The 23742-nt window shown below is 56.6% G+C and overlaps 1 protein-coding gene across 1 annotated transcript in view; it reads left to right on the forward strand.

Annotated features, from left to right (window-relative positions):
• The window catches only part of SLC47A1 (solute carrier family 47 member 1), a 44094-nt gene that overhangs the window by 14672 nt on the left and 5680 nt on the right, over positions 1 to 23742 (forward strand). Inside the window, exons 4-14 of the mRNA XM_070392928.1 lie at positions 4872 to 5020; positions 5859 to 5901; positions 9079 to 9123; positions 10419 to 10516; positions 10789 to 10886; positions 10986 to 11099; positions 11172 to 11239; positions 15311 to 15419; positions 15529 to 15604; positions 17908 to 17977; positions 18062 to 18194. Coding sequence (XP_070249029.1) covers positions 4872 to 5020; positions 5859 to 5901; positions 9079 to 9123; positions 10419 to 10516; positions 10789 to 10886; positions 10986 to 11099; positions 11172 to 11239; positions 15311 to 15419; positions 15529 to 15604; positions 17908 to 17977; positions 18062 to 18194 — 1003 coding nt within the window. The remainder of the gene's footprint in view (positions 1 to 4871; positions 5021 to 5858; positions 5902 to 9078; positions 9124 to 10418; positions 10517 to 10788; positions 10887 to 10985; positions 11100 to 11171; positions 11240 to 15310; positions 15420 to 15528; positions 15605 to 17907; positions 17978 to 18061; positions 18195 to 23742) is intronic.

Here is a 23742-nt window from a genome sequence, read left to right on the forward strand (position 1 = left end):
CCAGTCAGGCACATGTAAGAAGCAACCAATGAATGCATAAACAAGTGGAACAACAAATCTCTCTCTTTCTCTTCCCCTTCCTCTCTCTCTAAAAAAGCAACAACAACCAGAACAACAACAAAAGCCCATAAATGTTTAATGCCTGCGAAAGCACCTTTGTTCACCCGGCCAACGTAGGCTTTCCAGCTAATAACTTTATCTGTTGCTCAAGGACATCATCTTTCTGACTGATCCGCCCCACTGCCTGCGGTCACAGGGGAGGTGGAGCCTCCATTCAGTACCGTGTTCTTCTGCCCGTGCTTGCACATCATGTCCTCTGAAATGTGACCCCACCGTCACTCTCTACGACGGGGGTCCCCGTACAGAGGTGGGACTTGGACTTTTCTAGTCCCTTTGCGGGGGCAGCCGCATTAACTGCCATCCTGTTCAGACACTAGGCTGTCCACTTCTTCACGTTCCCATTTGCTGTGTCTGCTGACGGTCAGTTGCTGAGGCACACATTTTTGCCACGGCGTCTGCCTCCTGCTTACCTGGTAGACGCCTGTGGGCAGGGACAGGAAAAGGTCAGCTCTGCCCCCGGCTGTTGCCAGTGAGCCCAGATGTCTCCCCATCTCCTGTCCTATGTGGGCTGCTCATTGCTGTCCACCCCTCTGCCTCCCACTGTCACAGCCCACCTGGCTGTGCAGGGTCAGTGATCAGAGAAACCACTTTTAGCTCAGCCCGCTGGCTCCTGCGCTTTGTTCCTGCTTCCACCCGGATAGGATCAGTGGGCGGCGGAATGGCGACAGCATCCAGTAGACAGATTGTCCCTCTAGAGCCATCAGTTCCAGCCAGAATGTCCCTCCTTTCTTGCAGGTCACAGGGGCTGACACAGGGTGGGCAGGAGCTTTGGGAGGTTCTGTGTTCAGCAAGTGCAGTAGCTGCGGAGCCCGTGGAGACAGGACTGTTTGGCAGGGTGCTCCCCTGTAAAGGCACGCCGTGCGGCCAGCGTCGGAGGCTGACCCCTGGCAGGGTCGGGCGATGGAACATGGTGACCCTCTCCTTGATGGGAAGGGAAATTCTTATGACAATTGGTTTTCTCTCAGGGCGTGTCTGACCTCTGCCCTCTTCAACAGTTGGGACCAAAATCCAGGGGCACTCGTTCTCTTTGCCATTTTTGCCACAATGCCCAGCTCATGCCTTCCAGGGTGGCTGAAACATGTCATTCACAGGCACCGCACCTGTGTGATTCCAAGAGCTAATCTGCTTGACCAGCGATGTTTGTTGTTGTTTTTTAGAGAGGGAGGGAGGGAGGGAGAGAGAGAGAGAAAGGGAGTCGGGGGAGAGAAGAGAGAAGCATCCATGTGAGAAAACATCAACCAGCTGCCTCCTGCATGCCCCCCTACTGGGGATTGAGCCCACAAACTGGGCATGTGCCCTGACCGGGAATCGAACTGGTGACCTTTCAGTGCACAGGACGATGGCCAGCCACCTGAGCCACACCGGCCAGGGCCACCAGCATTTGCTTTCTCAAAGGCAGCCTGCTGTACTACCCCCCCCCCCCCCCCCCCCCCCCCCCCCGCGCCCATCTATGTCCTTTCCTAACCAGGCAATAATGGGCGAAGGCATTACACTCAGTGGGGTATAAGAGTTCACCAATACCCCAGAATTCCCGTGAAAGACTGTCCCTCTTTCACATGTTTTGCTATTGGACAGGACTGTACTTTGTCTGTGACAGCCTTGGGGACAAAGCAGGTCTTAGCCAACCACGTGATGTGATTCCTCGGCACGTTCCTGTGGGGCCGCAGAGCCTGCAGGGCCTTGCGCGGCAGAGGCGGACCGCCACAGGTTAACGTTTTGTCATCAGCGTAATAGCCCGTTTCACAGAGGCTGGGAGGGAAAACAGGGACAGGCCCCAAGCCACCATCCATGGCCTGCAGTGGGGCTGTGTGAAGGGGAGCACTTGGAAGGCACACCCCACATGGGAGACACATTGCGTAACAGTTGTTGGTCACTGCGAGGGCATCAGTAGGAGAGGCTGCAACCCCTCCAGAAAGCGTACACACGCCAAGAGCGCGTTGGTGACCACACTGACGGCAGCTGGATGAAGTCCAGGTTCAGCATTCAGGGGCCGAGGGGAACCAAGAGGCCACCTGGTCTCCCAAGGCCCCAGTTGTTCACCCACCTGGTTGCTCTGATTCGGGAGCAGCCTGTTGCCATGGTTACAAGGACCTCAGGGCGAGGGAAGCCCCGCAGCGAGGGCTTGTTTTTGCAGAAACAGGATAGACTTCATCCCCACGGGTCACAATCTGACACTCAGGGTCAGTCCCTTCGGTGTGGCCTCAGTTTTGATGACAGGCGTCTTATGTCAGGAGAGCTCAGATTCCCAGCAATTTCACAGAATTTCTGGAACATTTATGTACAACCACAACATAAAGAAGGCTCGATGTTATTTCTTTTTTTAAAAGAAAAATATATTTTATTGATTATTTCACAGAGAGGAAGAGAGAGGGATAGAGAGTTAGAAGCATCGATGAGAGAGAAACATCGATCAGCTGCCTCCTGCACACTCCCCACTGGGGATGTGCCTGCAACCAAGGTACATGCCCTTGATGGGAATCAAACCTGGGACCCTTGAGTCCGCAGAGCAATGCTCTATCCACTGAGCCAAACCAGTCAAGGCTCAATGTCATTTCTTATTTGACAATGTTTCCCAAGTGGTTTCAACATTCCAATATTAGCCTAGTCTAATATTGTTCTCTTTTAAGGAGAGAGAACAAACCTCGAGGCACCCCAGGGGCCCCGGAGTACTGCACAGCCTCTGCCAGAGGAAGACTCTGCCTTTGCATCGCTTACTCCTGATACTGAAATCCGAGTCCGTGACGAGTTCAGCTTGCCCACACAGATTTCTGTTCTCGTTACTACTTTGCACAAACCTTCTATAAGTCTCCTTTTTCATATTCAGATTTTGTCCTGCTTTTCCTCGTTTCATTCTGAAACAACCAGCCTCACTTTAGGACAAATTTACTTTTCTTTCTCTCAGAAATATATTTTCACACCTTTTCCTTCTCTGACTGAAAGCGTATATTATTTTCTTTTCATCTTAATTAGAATTATTAGCCCGTAGATAACTCAAAAACATGTCTGTTCTACATAAGTCAACAAACTTAAATCAGCTTTTATTTACCGAAGATTAATCTTCTATGGTGAACTTGAAAAGTGTGTGTTTGTTTCTGCGTTTCTGAGAATTGTAGAGTAGCCAATCCTTGTAAGTGCTTGTTTGTTTTTGGAGCCAATTAAACACAGCTCACTTACAAATTAGCAACACCACCCAGGGGTAGAAAACACCACACACATAACACATGTGTAGACACACATGCACACACACAGCTGCAGGCAGACCTGTGGCCTCCATAAAAGTGGATCTCGAGACCTTCCTCCCCCTCCCACCTCTATGTCAGCCCCGCTCTAATAGAGGTGTGGACAATATTCTATCTTTTTCTAGTTTCAGTTCATCCCCTAATTTTCTAACCCTGGTGGTCAGCCAGCTGCCCACCCGCAGGGTCAGCCCTCAGCCATGGCCGCGTGCTTGCCTTCCGCGCCACAGCGTGTAAAGGGAACTTCTTACACAAACCCATAAGATCAGCGGCACTTTCGGGCACCCCTGTGCTCACACTGCAGTCCAGCATATAGGTCGCCCCTCCCCACATGCAGGTCCCGGTCAACCCGGGACTTCCCCTGCGGATGCCTTTCCCAAGGCCCATTTCTGGGGTCTCCAGGCTGAGAGAAGTGTCCTGGGCTGAGAGACCCAAGAGAGGGGCTGACAACTCCGTTATTACACCGAGTTTGCTAAGGGAACTTACAGAGGAGGAGCGTCTTGGGCGGTGGTATGATGTGGACATTCTCCACCCCGCGTGACAGGTGCTGAGGGGCTATATACACAGGGCAGGGTGGACGGGGTACTCGGGTGTGGCACCCGCCCCCACCCAGATAAGGGCAAATGCCTTGCATACTTCCTGAGGCAGGGCCACAGCCTGTTCCAGAACCAGCCCGCCTGATGCGACAGTCGTCGGGGTCCGGGATTGTCAGGAAGCAGCCTGTGGCCAGCATCCAGCTGGTGGGGGCGAGGCAGCAGTGGGCGGCGGCCAGGCCGTGGAGTAGTCTCCACAGGAGAGAAGCATTTTGACTTGTGCGTGGGCTGATTCCAGTGGTGTAAGTAGCTCCCTCTGTGGCAAGTTTCAGCCTCCCACACTTGTCACTGCACAGGGCGTGGGAAGGGATGTGCAGTTTGGCGTCGGTAAGCCAACAGCCGCTGGCCCCAGCCACCACCGTCCCTTCCCCCGGAGTTTCTGCTTAGAAGGCCTGTGTGGGGCCCAATATATTGCATTTCTAACAAGTTTCTAGGGATGCAACCCTAACTAGAAAGCTTTTATCTATCTATTTATTTATTTTTATTTTTTTAAAAATTTTAATTGATTTCAGTGAGGAAGGGAGAGGGAGAGAGAGACGGAAACATCAATGATGAGAGAGAATTATGAATCAGCTGCCTCCTGCACGTCCCACACTGGGAATCGAGCCCCAAATCCCAGGCATGTGCCCTGACCGGGAATCGAACCATGACCTCCTAGTTCATAGGGCGATGCTCAACCCCTGAGCCACACCAGCTGAGCAGGACGTTTTTTAAAATTATGGTATTTGGGCCCCACCCGGGACGGTCAAATCCAGACAATCTTCAGTGAGACCCCGCCTCAGTGCTTTGAGGTGTTCCCAGGCGATTGTCAGGAACAGAATGCAGCCGAGTCTGTAGGACCACTTGTCCTTCCTGAGGCGCGATCGAAGGCCTGTGGGGGGCGTGGGGCACTAACGGGCTTGCTTTCGCTGTGTGCCCCCAGACGTACGGCAGCCCCAACAAGAAGCACGTGGGGGTCATCCTGCAGCGGGGCGCGCTCATCCTGCTGCTCTGCTGCTTCCCCTGCTGGGCGCTCTTCCTCAACACCCAGCACCTCCTGCTGCTCCTCCGGCAGGACCCGGCCGTGTCCAGGTAAGGTGGGCCGTGCAGGGCGGGAGGGCCATCCCAGCAGAAAGACGCTCCCATCCACGCCTGGCCTCTGGAAACGCCAAAGGCCAGGGCCACGGCCCCACACGAGGCGGTGAGCTTCCTCGGTTGATCCTGCCAGGCCTGGTGCTCGCACACCTGCCGCTGTGATCCAGAGCCCTCCCCTGGTGACTGCAAAGGCAGATAGTCTGTGGAGAAATACGACTTGCCAGCATCTCCATGAGAGGTGGTCGTTGAAGGTGTTCATTTGTGGTTTTGTGCTTATTGACCCTGGTTGGTATGAGCCGCCTGGTGCTTTCAAAGCCCAGCGCTGCCGGGTCCTCCTTCCCGCCTAGCACGCTGTCCTCATGGTCGGGGCAGCCGTGGCGGCGTCTCTCAGAGGTCACCTAGATGACTCTAACATGCTGCCAAGACTGAGCCCTGCCAGGGCAGTCCTTGTCTCAGACCCGAGGCTCTGACCCCAGGGGGCAGTTGGCAATGTCGGGAGACAGTCTGTTATCAGAACTGGTAATAGGGCATCACTGCTGGTAGAAGCCCAAGATGCTACAAACCACGGGAAAGTTGCCACAGCAGACAATTCAGCAGCCACAGTGCTGAGTTGGAAAAATGCCGCCCTAGACCCAAAGGCTTGGAAGAACCCAGAGAGGTAATTTGGGTTATGAGATGACAAGTTCTATTGTAAATGTGCGCATTTGCTCCAGCAGTTGAGTCCATTAATTTAGAAAGAGCCAAGGCTGCGAAAGGCAGTTACAGCTGGTTTGTCCTGCCTTCCTTTTCCTTGAGATGGAGACCTCCTCACTTTTATTTTCTTTTTATTGTATAGGCTTACCCATACCTATGTCATGATCTTCATTCCAGCTCTTCCTGTAAGTTTCCAAGTGTTAAGCTGTTTTCTTCTTGCGGTTCACTGAGAAAAAGCAGCTGAGATGCCCTTGAGCTCAGTGAATTGGATCGCATGTGATGTGGGCTCATTCCAGAAAGCGTGGCTTTACTTACGCTCAGGAAAGACACAGACGTTTGTCCCTCAGGAAATTCTAAGGATCAGGTGGCTCCCGTGGGCACTGCCCTGCCTCCTGCAGACGGAGGGGCTCTGGGGTCATGCAGGGAGTTCGGGCCTCCTCTTCCTAAGGGGACATCCTTCCGCGTCTCAGTCACCTGAGGCCTCACCGGAACCTTTAGATTTGTTTTGCACTTGCTGACTGTGATGGCACCGACCACGAGTGTGTGTTAATGTTTGACACGGCCGTACAATTGGTCATAGCCGCCGTGCGGTTGGGGCTTGGCCGCCGTGCGGTTGGGCATAGCCGCCATGCAGTTGTGAGCCGCTTCATGAGGTTTTGGGGGGCCTCGAATACGATGCTGGTCCCATAAGATTGTAATGGAGCTTGTGGGGGAGGAGAAGTTTCCTCTACCCCCAGGGTTCTTCTGGCTGGTCTAATAATCAAACAGACATGAGACAGATTAGCAAGAGAAAATAACCACATTTAATACACACTGTGGACGAAAAGGGGCCACATCTAAACCTGACAAGCTCAGGGGAGGCCTGCATGGCAGGACTTGCAAACTCAGATCTAAAGGAACCACACAGAATGGTCTGAAATCAAAACTTCCTGACTACCAGTGAGTCATGGCCGGTAGCCCTGTAGTCGGCCGGCATCCTCCCTGACAAAGGTCAAGCTTTACCTTACCTGAGCCTGTCTACTGCCTTTTTGCATCTAGGATAACATACCTTTGGAATGTCAGGGTAACCCCTTTTCCAGACCCTCCAGGGCACAACCCCCCACCAGAGCAGGAGCCCACAGAGCCCTCACTGTTACCCTGCTCCCCACACACCATCTCCATGTGTGTAAATGTTAGCTATTTACTCTGCCCACCAATGGAAGGAAGTTTGCGTCTGTTCGTTTACTCTCTACCCACCAATCCCAGTGGTTCCCCGAGGTGCTTTCTCGCCTCCCTGCTCACCATGGCTCTCACAGATGCCCTCGCGTCTTCTCCTTTGGTTCTAATGCATGAAATAAGGTTCAGGTCGCCGTCCTCTGGGCATTTCCTCACCCGTGGAGGCCCTGTTTCCTGCAGCTGCCACCGGTCTGGCTCAATGGACTCACAGAAATTCTCTAGAGTTTGGACATTTCTTATGTCGACACTACACATGAATGGGAACGCCGGGTACACGAGAGTCAGAAACCCCACGTGCAGGGGATGCTCCGAGACAGATGGGGATCTAGGTACATAAGTCGTTCTGAGCTAGGGATGAGGCCAGTGTCTTGGGAACTTCAAAGGGTCATTGCAGGGTGACGAAAAGAGCAGATGTTCATGAAATAAAGGTTTTCCCTGCCATAGGGGTGGGCCTAAAAGGTTATTGTGATAATCTCTTATTGCGGGCAACACCCCTAATTCAAGTTCTAGGTAGTTAAAGGGAGGAGCAGAAGTTTCTCTTGAGCCTGCAGTTAAAGTTCTCTTTAGCTCAAAACAATCTGCATACCACTGAGGCACATCGCGGGGTGACTTCTTCTGCGCCCCCACAAGCTGAAGCATCCCTATTGCCTGGTGAAGCTGCAGCTTCCTAATGTTGCAGCACAGCGCATCACACACACCGCTGTGCGGCAGCTGCCCACAGCCTGCAGCTCAGTAACACCCTGTGCAGATTTGCAGCCTAGAGCTGTAGGGGAACGATTTGTCACCAGAATGTGTCTCTTCGGCATGAGGGCTATTTTAGGCCAGTTCCTTTTAAGAAACAGCAGACAAGGGAGAAGCTGACACCCAGTAGGAGCTGCCCTGTGTGAGGTGCGTTTACAGTGTAAGGACCTCTCCACTCGCTGGGTGTCTCCCAGGCTGTGCCAGGAGGAGGCGGGGCCTCATCCCCAGAAACTTACCTGGGAGCAGATGCGGACTGAACTCTGCACCACGCCTGACCCGTGATTGTGCGTTTCCTGGTCATTTCCCATAACCGACTCCCCACGGAAGAGGCCATTCACGGTGGTGGCTTCAGCCATTTTGGCGCCTTCCTCTGCTTTCTGGGGTCTCCTCGTGTGTACAGCAGGTACACATGTTATTACACTTGAGTGGTTTTTCTCCTGTCAATCTGTCTTGTATTACAGGGGTGTCTCAGCCAAGAACCTGGAGGGTTAGAGGGAATTCATCCCCTCCCTACAGAGCCAGGGCTATAGCGCACAGGCTGGGGTGCAGTAGGCCGCCCCCAGGTTTGTGTAACACACTCAGGGTGTTCGCACAAGGACGAAATCGCCTAGGGATGCACCCTCCAAAGCCTTCCCGCCGCGGTTGAGCCGGGACTGGCTGTCTTAGTGGGCCGGGGCTGCCGTGACAAATGCCACAGACCGGGAGGCTTAAACCCAGAAATCTATTTTCTCATCGTTTTGGAAGCTAAAGTCCAAGGTCCACGTGTCGCAGGGCTGGTTGCCTCTGAGACCTTCTCCTTGGCCGGCAGCCCTCTCGCCCCTTCCCACGGCCCTGCCCTTCCTTGTGCAGGAAACTGTCGTGTCTCTTGTCTTCTTATAAGGACACCAGTCCACCCGGATCAGGGCCAACCTCGCGGCCTCACTTTAACTTAATCACATCTGTAAAGATTATCTGCAGATTCGGCCACATCGGGGGTTAGGGTCCTGCACACGATGGGGACACAGTTCAGCCCTTAAAAGCAGTCCCCTGCTCTCATTAATCGGTATCGTGGTCTTTAATTTAGCCTGAGACCTTAAACAGTTCAGTTTTCATTACTGTATTGGCAGAAAGGACTACAGGCTTGTCTATAGAAAGAGCTTCCCTAGAGTTTGCCCAGGGCTTTCTTTCCAGTCCATAACCTACAGAGGCGGCCTCACTGTGCACAGGAAGCTGTACCCCCGCCCCGGGGCCAGCTGGGTCATGCGCGTTTATAGGCGATGTGCGGAACCCTCAGCTCTGGACACCCCTCCCCAGTGACACAGCTCTGTGGTCCCTGCGGGAGCAAAGGGCAGTCCAGCAGTGGCTCTCAGCTCTCTCTACATGGTCAGGCCAAAATGTGAACATCCGTCTCTATTTTTCTCTCGTAGGCGACGTTTCTTTACACGTTACAAGTTAAATATCTGCTCACCCAGGTAATGCGGACTTTCCTCTTCCTTTGTGGGGCCAGTAGGAGATCACAGCTTTCAGGGATGGGGCCCTGGAAGGATCAGAGATGGGGGCTGGATGGGGAGCCACCTGCCAGCCCTGCCTTAATGCCCCCAGCTCCCGCCCCGTGTTCCTGCAGTGGCCTCAGCCTCTCCCCGCCGCCGGTCTCACCCCTGTGCTCACTTGCACCCCCTCTATCTACTGTCACCTCCACCCGCAGTGCAGCTCGGGCCCCCTAACTCCTTGCTTAAACTAACCAGGGCCTCCTGATAAATAAGTGACCCGCACAAATGGTTGGCCAAGACCTTTGCCCTGGCCTCTGAGCCCAAGACCACCGAGGCCACCGGAGCCAACACGTAGCCCGGCAGTCAGGTCTGTCAGCCGGAGCATCGGAGCATCGGCAGATCGGAGGGGCCGTGGGTTCTCACCGAAGGGGGGTGCCGTTCAGCCAACCCAAGGACGCCCACTACAGGAGGCTCGGAGCAGAGCAGGCCGAGCGGAGAAGTCAGGGCCAGGCCCGCCCGCTCTCCACCCCAGTCCTCTCGGCTGGGAAGCCGCAGAGCTCAGGCCATGTGACGGCCGTGTTGGAGCTCGGGGAGCTTTGCCCCTGGCTGGGACGTGACAGACTTCACCCTCCCGGCAGAGTGGGGTGTCTCGCTTTTACCGACAGGACTTCAAACAGCAAGGCTTTTACAAATGTGGTTCCCGAGAACCAGCTTTCCCAGAGATAAGAAAGGGTTCAAAGGGGCGAGATGACACCGCAGCCGGAGACCTGTTCCCTAGGACCCCACGCGCTCCAGCCGGTCGCCCGTTGTTTCCGGACGCCTGGCCAGCAGCGCTCACTTCCTCAGTGCAACGCCATCTTACTCTCAGCTGCACGTCTCAGATTTGAGATGCCAGACAAGACTGGGTGCTTCTGCTCTGTGCTTACGAGCAGAGCCAGATGGGAGGGAACGCACCCACACTCCAGTTTCCCAATTTCCATTTCGCTTGAGAAGGGGCTGGACTTTCACCCACAGTCCAATGTGGAGAGCAGCTTGTTCACACGCTGTCACCCTGCTGGCGCTGGCGCTGGCACTATTGTAGTTTCTCTCCTTTCCTCTCCGCGTCCCACCTCCCGCCCTGGTCTCGCCATGGCGCTGAGAGGAGGAGGAGAGGGAGTGCTGGGAGGGGGGGAAGGTACGCGCAGCAAGGAGGCACCCACAGCACGTGGGCTCCCGCGGCTGCCTGTGCCCCGCCGGTTCCAGGGGTCTCTAGCAGGTGCGGTCTCTCCTCGCTCCAGGGAATCATCCTGCCCCAGATCCTAACCGGAGTTGCAGCCAACCTCGTCAACGCTCTCGTCAACTATCTGTTTCTCCACGAACTGCATCTTGGGGTGATGTGAGTCCGACCGATTCTTGGGACAGGGAGAAGGAATGACTGCGTGTGGCTTCTCCAAGGCTCGGGGGCAGAGACCTTGACCTGGGCATGTCCACGTGTGGTCTCCGCCTTGGACCCTCTGGAAAACACGGTCCGGTCAGGGGGTGGGGGAGAGGGATGCTCTGGAAGGAGGGCCTGCCTCAGACATCCCAGCGCCGGGTGGGATGGCGCCCTGGCTGAGGGAGGCCTGAGGGGCGGAGAGCGGCGCTCCCCTCACGGGCTGTTCTTCCCAGGGGCTCAGCACTGGCCAACTTGGTTTCCCAGTTCTCCCTGGCTCTGTTCCTCTTTCTCTACATCATCTGGAAGAAACTGCACCGAGCTACCTGGGGAGGTAAAGGCTGTCTTTTGTTTTGCAACGTGGACGTGGGTTTTGCCTCGGGTGTGCTCCAGGCGGGTGCCCAGCTGTGTTGAAACTGTGCGTCCCCTCCAGGGTGGTCGCTGGAGTGCCTGCAGGACTGGGGCTCCTTCTTCCGCCTGGCCATCCCCAGCATGCTCATGCTGTGCATGGAGTGGTGGGCCTACGAGATCGGGAGCTTCCTGAGCGGTCAGTGCGGGAGGGGACGCTGGGGGTGGGGGTCTTGCCCAGAAGCACGGCACCAGCGGTCTCTCTCCTCAGGAATCCTCGGCATGGTGGAGCTGGGGGCCCAGTCCATCGTGTATGAACTGGCCACTATGGTCTTCATGGTGAGTGTCTGAGGCTGGCTGTGCGGAGGGGCTAGATGTGTCTCTTGGCAGGGTGCCAAGACAGGCGTAGGTCTGTCCACCACATTCAGTCCTAAAGTTTATCCCAGAGCTGAGAGGTCCTTTCGGTTACGTGGGGTCTACCTGTGGGCTCACAACAGAGGGGGTGGGGTCTTCCTGTGGGCTCACTGGTGGGGGTGTCTTCCTGTGGGCTCACTGGTGGGGGGGTTGGGGTCTTCCTGTGGGCTCACTGGTGGGGGGGGTCTTCCTGTGGGCTCACTGGTGGGGGGGTCTTCCTGTGGGCTCACTGGTGGGGGGGTGTCTTCCTGTGGGCTCACTGGTGGGGGGGTCGGGGGTCTTCCTGTGGGCTCACTGGTGGGGGGGGTGTCTTCCTGTGGGCTCACTGGTGGGGGGGTGTCTTCCTGTGGGCTCACTGGTGGGGGGTGGGGTCTTCCTGTGGGCTCACTGGTGGGGGGGTGGGGTCTTCCTGTGGGGCTCACTGGTGGGGGGGGTCTTCCTGTGGGCTCACTGGTGGGGGGGGTCTTCCTGTGGGCTCACTGGTGGGGGGGTGGGGTCTTCCTGTGGGCTCACTGGTGGGGGGGTGGGGTCTTCCTGTGGGCTCACTGGTGGGGGGGGGGTCTTCCTGTGGGCTCACTGGTTGGGGGGGGTCTTCCTGTGGGCTCACTGGTGGGGGGTGGGGTCTTCCTGTGGGCTCACTGGTGGGGGAGTGGGGTCTTCCTGTGGGCTCACTGGTGGGGGGATTGTCCTGTGGGCTCACTGGTGGGGGGGTGGGGTCTTCCTGTGGGCTCACTGGTGGGGGGGTCTTCCTGTGGGCTCACTGGTTGGGGGGGGTCTTCCTGTGGGCTCACTGATGGGGGGGTGGGGTCTTCCTGTGGGCTCACTGATGGGGGGGTCTTCCTGTGGGCTCACTGGTGGGGGGGTCTTCCTGTGGGCTCACTGGTTGGGGGGGTCTTCCTGTGGGCTCACTGATGGGGGGTCTTCCTGTGGGCTCACTGATGGGGGGGTGGGGGTTGGGGAGAGGGTCTTACTGATGTGTCCACTGCTGGGCTTCCATCCCCCAACATGGTCCCTGTCTGAAAGATCTCATTTGATAGCCAGACTTGCCAAATAGTTGTCACAACACGAATGCCTTGAGGGCAGGCCGTGTTACCTTTCTGTTTCTTTTCCTTCCTTCCTTCCTTCCTTCCTTCCTTCTTCTCCTTCCTTCCTTCCTTCCTTCCTTCCTTCCTCCCTCCCTTCCTCCCTTCCTTCCTCCTTTCCTCCTTTCCTCCTTTCCTCCTTTCCTCCTTTCCTCCTTTCCTCCTTCCTTCCTTCCTTCCTTCCTTCCTTCCTTCTTCCTTCCTTCCTTCTTTCCTTCCTTCCTTCCTTCCTTCCTTCCTATCTTCCTTTCTCTTTCCTTCCTTCCTTCCTTCCTTCCTTCCTTCCTTCCTTCTTTCCTTCCTTCCTTCCTTCCTTCCTTCCTTCCTTCCTTCCTTCTTTCCTTTCTCTTTCCTTCCTTCCTTCCTTCCTTCCTTCCTTTCCTTCCTTCTTTCCTTTCTCTTTCCTTCCTTCCTTCCTTCCTTCCTTCCTTCCTTCCTTCCTTCCTTCTTTCCTTCCTTCCTTCCTTCCTTCCTTCCTTCCTTCTTTCCTTTCTCTTTCCTTCCTTCCTTCCTTCCTTCCTTCCTTCCTTCCTTCCTTCCTTCCTTCTTTCCTTTCTCTTTCCTTCCTTCCTTCCTTCCTTCCTTCCTTCCTTCCTTCTTTCCTTTCTCTTTCCTTCCTTCCTTCCTTCCTTCCTTCCTTCCTTCCTTCCTTCCTTCCTTCTTTCCTTTCTCTTTCCTTCCTTCCTTCCTTCCTTCCTTCCTTCCTTCCTTCCTTCCTTCTTTCCTTTCTCTTTCCTTCCTTCCTTCCTTTCCTTCCTTCCTTCCTTCCTTCCTTCCTTCCTTCCTTCCTTTCTTCCTTCCTTCCTTCCTTCCTTCCTTCCTTCCTTCCTTCCTTTCTTTCTTCCTTTCTTTCTTTCTTTCCTTCTTTCTTTCCTTCTTTCTTTCTTTCTTTCTTTCTCCTAAGCTCTAAGGGCCCTTCTCTTGCCTCTATAGCTTGTTTCCTGAGCCCACACTGCCCAGCTGGCTCACTTCGTCCATGGTTTACTTCTACCCCTGTGACTTTCTAATAAGCTTTCTCTTATCATTTGAGTTCCTTGGCTCTGAATTCTTTCCCAGCCAAACTCAAGAACTGAGGTTGCTTAGCCAGGGCCTAACCTCTGGTGCGTGCAGCCGTCACCAGATTTGTGCCATTGGTGATATTAACTGGCTGCGTGGTGCCTGCACTGTCTGCCCGGTTTCCCGCCATCAAGTCACGCTCTTGCATTGTGATGATAAAGAATTTGTTGGGAGGCCCCTGTGTTTGCTCCCACTAGGGGCTGCTCTCCCATTTCTTTTATCTGCCTCACTCTGTCCGTTTCTATAGCCCTTCCTTTAGCGGCCCTGGTCCTAAGGCAAAATCCTTGTTTAAATGAGTGATAAATATTTTGCCTTAATTAATACTTAATTTCTCACATGATAAATTTATAGATAACATGTGCACCGGTGGGGTCCCTCGGCCTGGCCTGCGCCCCCCTCACAATCTGGGACCCCTCGGGGAATGTCGGAGAGCTGGTTTCAGCCTGATCCCCGCAGGCCAGGCCGAGGGACCCCACCGGTGCATTGATCTGTGCACTGGGCCTCTAGTATGCATAAAAGATCTTTGGTTAATCTCTTCCCGTCCTCCCCCCTCCCCACTTCCCTCTGAGATTCATCAGTCTGTTCCATGTTTCCATGCCTGTGCATTGAGCATCTGCCCACTGGTGGTCAGTGTGTGTCATAGAGACCATTCGACTGTTCAGCCAGTCACTATGATGCACACTGACCACCAGGTGGCAGAGGCTCAACACAGGAGCTGCTCCCAAGCGGAAGCACTGCTCAGCTGACCAATGGGAGCCTCTCCCACCGACACTCCCCCCTGTGCGCCCCCTCCCCCATCCGGACCAGCATCGGGACTGACTGGGCACAAGCCCGCAGTTGCTTGTCAGTCATGGATACACCCGTCTTGCCCTAGGATGGGCACATGGAAACCGCAGCGGAGCGGCGGCAGGCACAGCGGGGCTGGGATGAGCAGCAGCGGCACCTGGCCCAGGCTCGGGCTCCTCCCTGGCCGCCTGCCACTTCGTGCACTACTACATCCCTCAGGGGATGTTGGACTGCTGGTTTCGGCCCAATCCCTGTAGGCCATGCCTGAGGGACCCCACAGGTGCACGAATCTGTGCACCAGGCCTCTAGTGTATAGATAATAATGGCTACTTTTTCCTGAATAATTGCTATGTTTGAGGCACTGTTCTAAGTAGTTAGCATGCATGGACTCATTTACTCCCGACATAACCCTAATATGCAGGTCCTCTTATGAGGTCTCTGTCACAGATAGCTGAGGTCTAGTGAGGGCAGGTAGCCTGCCAGGTCACACAGCTCAGAGGTGCCTGGACTGGGGTCTGCACCCGGGCAGTCTGGCTTCAGAATCCCTGTTCCTCACCACAGCCCACACCGCTTTCCTGTCTCCTTTGGCACCACCTCTGGCCTCACAGGGGGCAGCACTGCTACTGGCTTGGGCTGGGTCTTTCCATTTTCCTAAGTTCTTTTTATCCAACATCTGCAGGGGGAGGGGGTCACCCGTTTAGGATTCTGTTTTCTAAACGTGCCCCTTGAGGGTCTTTCAGAACAGACCTATTTGGGCTCCTGGCACCCATCCTTCCACACCCAAGGGTGAAAGTGACGGTGCAGCCCTCCCAGCGCCCAGGCTGGACTCTGTGCAGAAAAGCCAGGCTTGTGACAAGGATCACAGCCCAGGGTCCCAGGTCCCTCGTTGCCTGGCGGCTCCCAGCGAGACACAAGATGCGGCAAACTACCCTTCTTAGAGCTTTAGGACCAAGTTCTACCAAGGAGGCGTGAAGCTCGGTTTGCCTAGTCCCTCTTCCCTGGAAGGTGCAGAGCAGGCTCAGGAGCCGGGGCAGGGCTGGTCCCTGTGCTCACCGTCCCCTTCTCCTTGCAGATACCCACGGGCTTCAGCGTGGCCGCCAGTGTCCGGATTGGGAACGCGCTGGGCGCTGGAGACATCGCGCAGGCCCGGAGGTGCTCCATGGTCTCCGTGCTGGTCACAGGTGCTCAGCTTTCCGCCCTTGGCTCCCCCAGCCATCTGCGCAGGACTGCCGCGCCTGGCCCACAGGCCTCCTTTCTCACGGGGCTGTTTCTCTCTCATTTTTCCTCCAGAACTCTTTGCAGTAGCCTTTTGTGTCCTGCTGTTAAGCTGTAAGGACCTTGTGGGGTACATCTTCACGACCGACCGGTGAGTGCCAAGAAGAGAAACCTGCGGTAGAGACAGGGCTGGGCAGGTGCTGCCACGCTGGGCCCCTGGGGCCTTGCATCTTGGCAGGTTCCTGCGTCATTTGCAACATCAGAAGCTCATGGATGTTCCCTGGGGGACTGACGGGTGAGGGACCAGTTTCCTGGCACTGGTGGTGGCATACGCTCTGGCGCTCAGGATACTCGTGTGTTTTCAAGGAGGAAACTCCTTTTTGGTCCCATTGATTGCATTTTCGGTTAATTATTTTGTTCCCATGACAAAAATCGCCCTGATAGCTCAGCGTGTGCCGGAGCGCCTGGTTCGTAGTGTTCACACAAGACCCCTGTCAACGGGGTGGAAGTTAAAGTCGCACCAGTGGGCTGTCTGTCAAGGCTGCGCCATCTGATTGATCACCGAGGCAGTGCCCTCCACGGCGCGGCTGCTGTGTGGCTGGCGCTGTTGCTTTCAGCCCGAGGCCAGCCGGGCATTTCTCTGTGACTAGACTGTGGGGCTACCTCTTCTCTGGGACTTTTCATCAGCAATGACACAAGCAAGCTGACTCCCGTCATGGAGGCAAAGAGCAGGCGGAGGGACAGGACTAACCTTCGAGCAGTCCTCCAGGTACTGGGTTGTCAGCTCGGTCTCCGCCATTCCGCTGGGGGCAGCTAAGCTGTCTCGCTGTCGCTCCCTTCAGACCGAGCGGGAAGGCAACCACAGACACTCAGAAGTCCTTCATCGGATGTGCTCGCTGCACTGTAGCTTCGGCGGGAAAGTGGGCGTTCGGTTCGGAGTCCGTCCCCTTCCGGAAACCGTGCAGAGCAGGAAAAAGAGCGGGAAGCAGGAGGCTCACAGCCGATGCCTTGATGAGATGAGATGAGAAGACGCCACTGAAAACGCGCAGACAGCTGTAGGCGGCCGGGCCGCTGGAACTGGCGGGGGCGAGCACAGGTCCCAGCGATGACACGCCCTGACCTGACAGGAGGGATGCCAAAGCCGGGGACGCAGCGGTCATGTTCACGCACAGGCCTGGTGTGCATGACTCGCGCGAGTAAATGTGAAAATCCCGGAGGAAAAGATAATTTTCTAGGAAAATAATTTATCAGAACTTGCCCTAGACAACATAGAAGGTCTACACGAAGGACTTCCTTAGAAGAAACTCTTTAAAATTTCAAAGTCACCAATCCAGAGGGTTCCAGAGGAGGATTTCTAAAACCTCTGAAACCTAGACGACGGCGAGGCCTCTGAGCCGGTCCAGGAAGCAGGAAGGGACAGTCCACATTCTGCCGCTGAAGCGAATGGACATCGGCACCAACTCTGAACAAGGCAGCACCGCAGGAAGGAGGCACAGCCGTCGTCACTGACTAATAGGAACTTTAAAACCAAAGCAAAATATCGGCGGACAGGATTCAGCAGCCCCGCAAAAACAACACATTTTGGTGGGATGTAAAACGGCATGGAATGTGTTCGGTGGAAAATGAGAATGAGGCGCATCGTATAGCGAATGCTGCAGTGTGAAATAGTAGAGTCTAGAAGGGGAAAATAGGAATATATATTTGTATCTCCTATTTTTCATAAACACTGAACTAATATAGACAGTGGTGGAACTGTTACCGGTTGCGGGATGGAAGGGTTAGGAGGGGGTGGGGAGCTTAGGACGGGGGTGGGAGGGTTAGAAGGGTGGGTGGTGGGGTTAGGATGGGGGTGGGGGGTTAGGAGGGGGGTTAGGACGGGGGTGGGAGGGTTAGAAGGGTGGGTGGGGCGTTAGAACGGGGTTGGGGGGTTAGGAGGGGGGTTAGGACGGAGGTGGGAGGGTTAGAAGGATGGGTGAGGGGGTTAGGACAGGGGTGGGAGGGTTAGGACAGGGACAGGAGTGGATGAGAGACTCTTCCGTTTCCTTTTCATTTTGTTTGATTTCTCTTAGCCACTGCACATCACCTACTCAAAAAATTCAATCAATTTTGGATAAAATAAGTGTTTCTATCCTTGTCTGGGGAGGCAGCCATCTTGTTCCGGGCTGGGTGTCTTACTTATTCATTCATTCAGCAGCGGTGTGTGTTGCCAGCCAGTGTCCTGGGCGAGTGCGCGCTGCTGGAAGGCGGGTGCAGGCCGCCTCCTGGGCCAGGGCCCTCGGTCTCCCGTGGGGCCACCGGAACCGTGGACGGTCTATGCCTGCACCTTGCCAGCCGGTCCCCGGAGAGAAACTGGCTCCCCGTGAGCTCCCTCGGCGGACGGAGCCCGTGGGTGTCCGGCTCGTGGGTCGGGGGGGTCCCCGCCCCGCACCCGCCCGACCTGTGCTCTCTCCTCAGGGACATCCTGGCGCTGGTGGCGCAGGTGGTGCCGCTGTACGCCCTGTCCCACCTCTTCGAGGGCCTCGCGGTGAGTACGCGGCGGGGGCTCCTCCTGGGCGGCGGGGGCTCCTCCCGGCGGGGCCTGCGCCCCTGACCGCGTGTCCGCCCGCAGTGCACGGGCGGAGGCGTCCTGCGCGGCAGCGGGAACCAGAAGGTGGGCGCCATCCTCAACGCCATTGGCTACTACGTGATCGGCCTCCCCATCGGCATCTCCCTGATGTTCGCCACCAGGCTGGGCGTGATCGGTGAGCTTGCGGGGGGTGTGTGTGTGTGGGGGGGGGGTGAGCTTCCCGCTGGGGCGGGGGTAGACGCGGTGGTGGGGAGATGCAGGTGTGTGTGTGGGGGGATGCAGGTAGAGGGAGATGCAGGTGGTGGAGATGCAGGTGGTGGGGGAGATGCAGGTGGTGGTGGAGATGCAGGTGGTGGAGATGCAGGTGGTGGTGGAGATGCAGGTGGTGGTGGAGATGCAGGTGGTGGAGATGCAGGTGGTGGGGGAGATGCAGGTGGTGGAGATGCAGGTGGTGGTGGAGATGCAGGTGGTGGTGGAGATGCAGGTGGTGGGGGAGATGCAGGTGGTGGAGATACAGGTGGTGGGGGAGATGCAGGTGGTGGGGGAGATGCAGGTGGTGGAGATGCAGGTGGTGGAGATGCAGGTGGTGGAGATGCAGGTGGGGGGGGAGATGCAGGTGGTGGAGATGCAGGTGGTGGGGGAGATGCATGTGGTGGAGATGCAGGTGGTGGGGGAGATGCAGGTGGTGGAGATGCAGGTGGGGTGGAGATGCAGGTGGGGGAGATGCAGGTGGTGGAGATGCAGGTGGGGGGGAGATGCAGGTGGTGGAGATGCAGGTGGGGGGGAGATGCAGGTGGTGGAGATGCAGGTGCGGGGGAGATGCAGGTGGTGGAGATGCAGGTGGGGGGGAGATGCAGGTGGTGGAGATGCAGGTGGGGGGGAGATGCAGGTGGTGGAGATGCAGGTGGGGGGAGATGCAAGTGGAGGGAGATGCAGGTGGTGGAGATGCAGGTCGGGGGGAGATGCAGGTGGTGGAGATGCAGGTGGGGGGGAGATGCAGGTGGTGGAGATGCAGGTGGGGTGGAGATGCAGGTGGGGGGTGATGCAGGTGGGGGGAGATGCAGGTGGGGGTGGAGATGCAGGTGGTGGAGATGCAGGTGGGGGGGAGATGCAGGTGGTGGAGATGGAGGTTGGGGGGAGATGCAGGTGGTGGTGGAGGTGCAGGTGGTGGTGGAGATGCAGGTGGTGGTGGAGATGCAGGTGGGGGGGAGATGCAGATGGGGGTGAGATGCAGGTGGTAGAGATGCAGGTGGGGGGAGATGCAGGTGGGGGGGAGATGCAGGTGGGGGGGAGATGCAGGTGGAGGGAGATGCAGGTGGTGGGGAGATGCAGGTGGGGGGGAGATGCAGGTGGGGGGAGATGCAGATGCGGGGGGAGATGCAGGTGGTGGTAGAGATGCAGGTGGGGGGAGATGTAGGTGGGGGGAGATGCAGGTGGAGGGAGATGCAGGTGGTGGAGATGCAGGTGGGGTGGAGATGCAGGTGGGGGATGATGCAGGTGGTGGGGAGATGCAGGTGGTGGAGATGCAGGTGGGGTGGAGATGCAGGTGGGGGATGATGCAGGTGGTGGGGAGATGCAGGTGGTGGAGATGCAGGTGGTGGTGGAGATGCAGGTGGTGGAGATGCAGGTGGGGGGGAGATGCAGGTGGTGGAGATGCAGGTGGGGGGGAGATGCAGGTGGTGGAGATGGAGGTGAGGGGGAGATGCAGGTGGTGGTGGAGATGCAGGTGGTGGTGGAGATGCAGGTGGGGGGGAGATGCAGGTGGTGGAGATGCAGGTGGGGAGGAGATGCAGGTGGGGGGGAGATGCAGGTGGTGGGGAGATGCATGTGGGGGGGAGATGCAGGTGGTGGAGGAGATGCAGGTGGTGGTGGAGATGCAGGAGGGGGGGAGATGCAGGTGGTGGAGATGCAGGTGGGGGGGAGATGCAAGTGGAGGGAGATGCAGGTGGTGGAGATGCAGGTGGGGGGGAGATGCAGGGGTGGGAGATGCAGGTGGTGGGGGAGATGCAGGTGGAGGGGGATGCAGGTGGGGGAGATGCAGGGGTGGAGATGCAGGTGGTGGGGGAGATGCAGGTGGGGGGAGATGCAGATGCGGGGAGAGATGCAGGTGGAGGGAGATGCAGGTGGGGGAGATGCAGGTGGAGGGAGATGCAGGTGGGGGGAGATGCAGGTGGTGGTGGAGATACAGGTGGGGGGTGATGCAGGTGGGGGGAGATGCAGGTGGGGGGGAGATGCAGGTGGTGTTGGAGATGCAGGTGGAGGGAGATGCAGGTGGTGGGGAGATGCAGGTGGGGGGGGGAGATGCAGGTGGTGGTGGAGATGCAGGTGGTGGGGGGTGATGCAGGTTGGGGGGAGATGCAGGTGGTGGAGATGCAGGTGGGGGTGATGCAGGTGGTGGGGAGATGCAGGTGGTGGTGGGTGATGCAGGTGGGGGTGAGATGCTGGTGGGGGGTGATGTAGGTGGTGGGGAGATCCAGGTGGGGGGGAGATGCAGGTGGGGGGTGATGCAGGTGGTGGGGGGTGATGCAGGTGGCGGGGTGATGCACATGGGGGGAGATGCAGGTGGGGGGGAGATCCAGCTGGGGGGGAGATGCAGGTGGGGGGTGATGCAGGTGGGGGGGGTGATGCAGGTGGGGGGGTGATGCAGGTGGGGGGGTGATGCAGGTGGGGGGGTGATGCAGGTGGTGGGGAGATGCAGGTGGGGGGAGATGCAGGTGGGGGTGATGCAGGTGGTGGGGAGATGCAGGTGGTGGGGGTGATGCTGGTTGGGGGGAGATGCAGGTGGGGGGCTGATGCAGGTGGTGGGGAGATGCAGTGGGGGTGGAGATGCAGGTGGTGGGGAGATGCGGGTGGGGGGCAGTTGCAGGTCGGGGGGCCGAGCCGGTCACTCAGAGTCCCGGCAGAGGCTGTGCGGCCTCTGGGACTTCCCCGTCACCCTGCGGTCTGGGCCTGCCTGGGAGGCCAGGGCGGGTGGACGGCACCAGGGCCAGCTGCACGCCCAGGCCCTCCTGCCGGGGGAGCAGGCTTCCAGCCCCGGCAGAGCCCCACCCCCCCCACCCCCCCCACCCCCGCCTTCAGCGCTCCCTCTTCCTGGGCGAGGACCTGCTGTGGCGCCTTCCGGATGTCCCCCGGGGTTCAGCTGCGCTTTGGGGAGCCTCGGCATGGCAAGCCCTGAACAGGGGCCCACTGACACCTCCTGAACTGGCCACCCTGGAGGGGGTGGGGGGTGGGGAAGCCACGGGACAGCTGGGTGCAGTTCCTACAGAACTTGGGGGAACCTCTGTGGTGCCATTTACTTACGGAGCAGCGCCCCCTGTGCATGGGGGAGGGGGGATTCCCAAGGGTGAAGCCCAGAGAATGACCCCAGAGCTGTGATCTCTAGGTCCCCTCTGCCCCCCGCCCTCCTGCAGCCTCACCGCCCGCTGGCACCGCTTTTCACACCATGTCTGTCTCGCCACAAGGCCGTAGGTGATGTGTGACAGCAGGAAGGAGGCAGGGTGGAGGGGACCCCCATCCCCTTACCTCATCGGGAGGAAAGAGGTTAACCTACAGGGTATGAAATTACCAAAGCGAGTTTTTTAAACAGCAGGGTGAGAAATGACTGCACAGCTTTGGTTTCTAAAATAATACTTTGGAGCACATCAGCGATTAATAAATGACGCCATTAACATCTGAGCACGTTATCTTTGGGCTCAGGCACGGGCTGTCTGCGTCCATCAGTGCGGCAGGCTCGGAGGAGACAGAAGTCTGACACCCAGAGTGAACTTGGAGTCCAAAGTGCCCCCGCGGGCTGGACGTTTTTTCTCAAGTTCAATAATATTTTAGTGAAAAATACTTGAGATGTACAAAGAATGGAGTTGCCAATGCAAAGTTCACTGGGCTTGCATTGTGGTGCAGAAAATTATTTAGCTGAGTTCCTGGCGTTACTTATATTTCAGTTTGGACAATGGCAGAGCTAAGGGGGCTATTAGCGGAATCCACTGAGAAATATAGATACATCTATGTCCCAAGTGCTGTACTGGGCCCCAAGTCATTTAACAAACAAACCTACTATGTGCAAAGCACAGGCAGAAAAGAATCACTTAAAGGAAATGCTGGGGTCCAAACTTCCAGGTATAAACTAAGTCCTGGGGCTGTGATGCGTGCGTGGTGGCTGTAGCTATGAATACTGTGTCGTATACTTGAAGGTGGGTGAGAGAGTAGCTCTCAAACGTTACCATCGTAAGAAAACACTGTGGCTGCGCGGTGGCGGGTGTTACCGGACTCACTGTGGCTATCGTGTCACAAGACAGCGGACCCTCGAGCAACATGGATTTGACCTACACAGGTTCATTTATATGTGGGTTTTTTCAATAAATACAGTCAGCCCTTCATATCCACAGATTTCACATCTGTGGATTCAAACACCCATGGATCAAAAACAGTATTTTTGTATTCCCAATCTGTGGTTTCCCAACGGTGGGTTGAAAATACTGTTTTTGATTCATGGTTGGTTGAATCTGAGGTTGCAAAGGGCCAGCTATGGTTAAGTTTTGGGAGAGTCGCAAATTATACGCAGACTTTCGACTGTGCAGGCATCTGTGCCTTTAATCCCCGCATTGCTCAGAGTAAATCCCAGCAGGTGATAATTATGCAAGAAGTTCATCAGAAGGCTGATGGACCTTGGGGCTTCAGCAGGGCTGCAGATCTGTAGATGTTACTGCCTGTGCCAGACAGCTGAGGGCAGTCCCCCCAACCTGATAGTCCTTTACTGTTTACCACACCTGACCTCTGATATGTATATCTGCTTTGCTTTAGGGCAAAATCCATATATATAAAAAGCCAGGGGCCGTCATGAACAAAACAATCGGACAGATGACCGAACAGGCTGTGTGGGGCGACCAGGCTGGTGGGGGCGGTTAGTGAGGGGTGACCAAACGACCGAACAGCAGACTGTATGGGGCGACCAGGCCAGCAGTGGGGGGGCAGTGAGGGATGACCAGGCTGGCAGGGGGGCAGTTGGGGGCAACCAGGCTGGCGATGGGGGGCAGTGAGGGGTGACCAAGCTGGCAGGGGGGCAGTTGGGGGCAACCAGGCTGGCAATGGGGGGTAGTTAGGGGTGACCAGGTTGGCGGGTGGGGGGGGGGCAGTTAGGGGTGACAAGGCCAGCGAGGGGGAGGCAGTTGGGGGAGATCAAGCCAGCAGGCAGAGGCAGTTAGGGGTGATCAGTCAGGCAGGCAGGTAAGCAGTTAGGAGCCAGCAGTCCCGGATTGTGAGAGGGATGTCTGACTGCTGGTTTAGGCCTGATCCCTGTGCACAAATTTCAGACATCCCCCAAGGGGTCCTGGATTGGAGAGGGTGCAGGCTGGGCTGAGGGGACCCTCCCCCCATGCACAAATTTCGTGCACCGGTCCTCTAGTAAGGGAATAAAAAGCCAGGGGTCTGGAGATTCAGAGAGCTTAGTCACTAGAGCTAAGTCTCCCCTGGCTCCCCCAAATTTATATTTCATGTCTAGTTTATTTAATTTACATCACAGCCCCTTCTCCAGATTCCTGAACCCTTGCAGCAGTGGATAAGACCCTAGCACCACATTATTCAAGGGTGAACTCTATATATACGTGATGAATTATCATGTTGTGCACCTGAAACAAATGTAATGCTGAGTGTCAATTGCATCTCAATAAAAAATGCTGGGACCTGGGGAGGTGAGGGCTCTGCGGGAGGACTGCAGCCAACCTCTGACC

Source organism: Myotis yumanensis, unplaced genomic scaffold (assembly GCF_028538775.1).
Source record: "Myotis yumanensis isolate MYYU_CA2020_CCGP unplaced genomic scaffold, mMyoYum1.0.hap1 SCAF_16, whole genome shotgun sequence".
In the NCBI taxonomy this organism is placed as follows: domain Eukaryota; kingdom Metazoa; phylum Chordata; class Mammalia; order Chiroptera; family Vespertilionidae; genus Myotis; species Myotis yumanensis.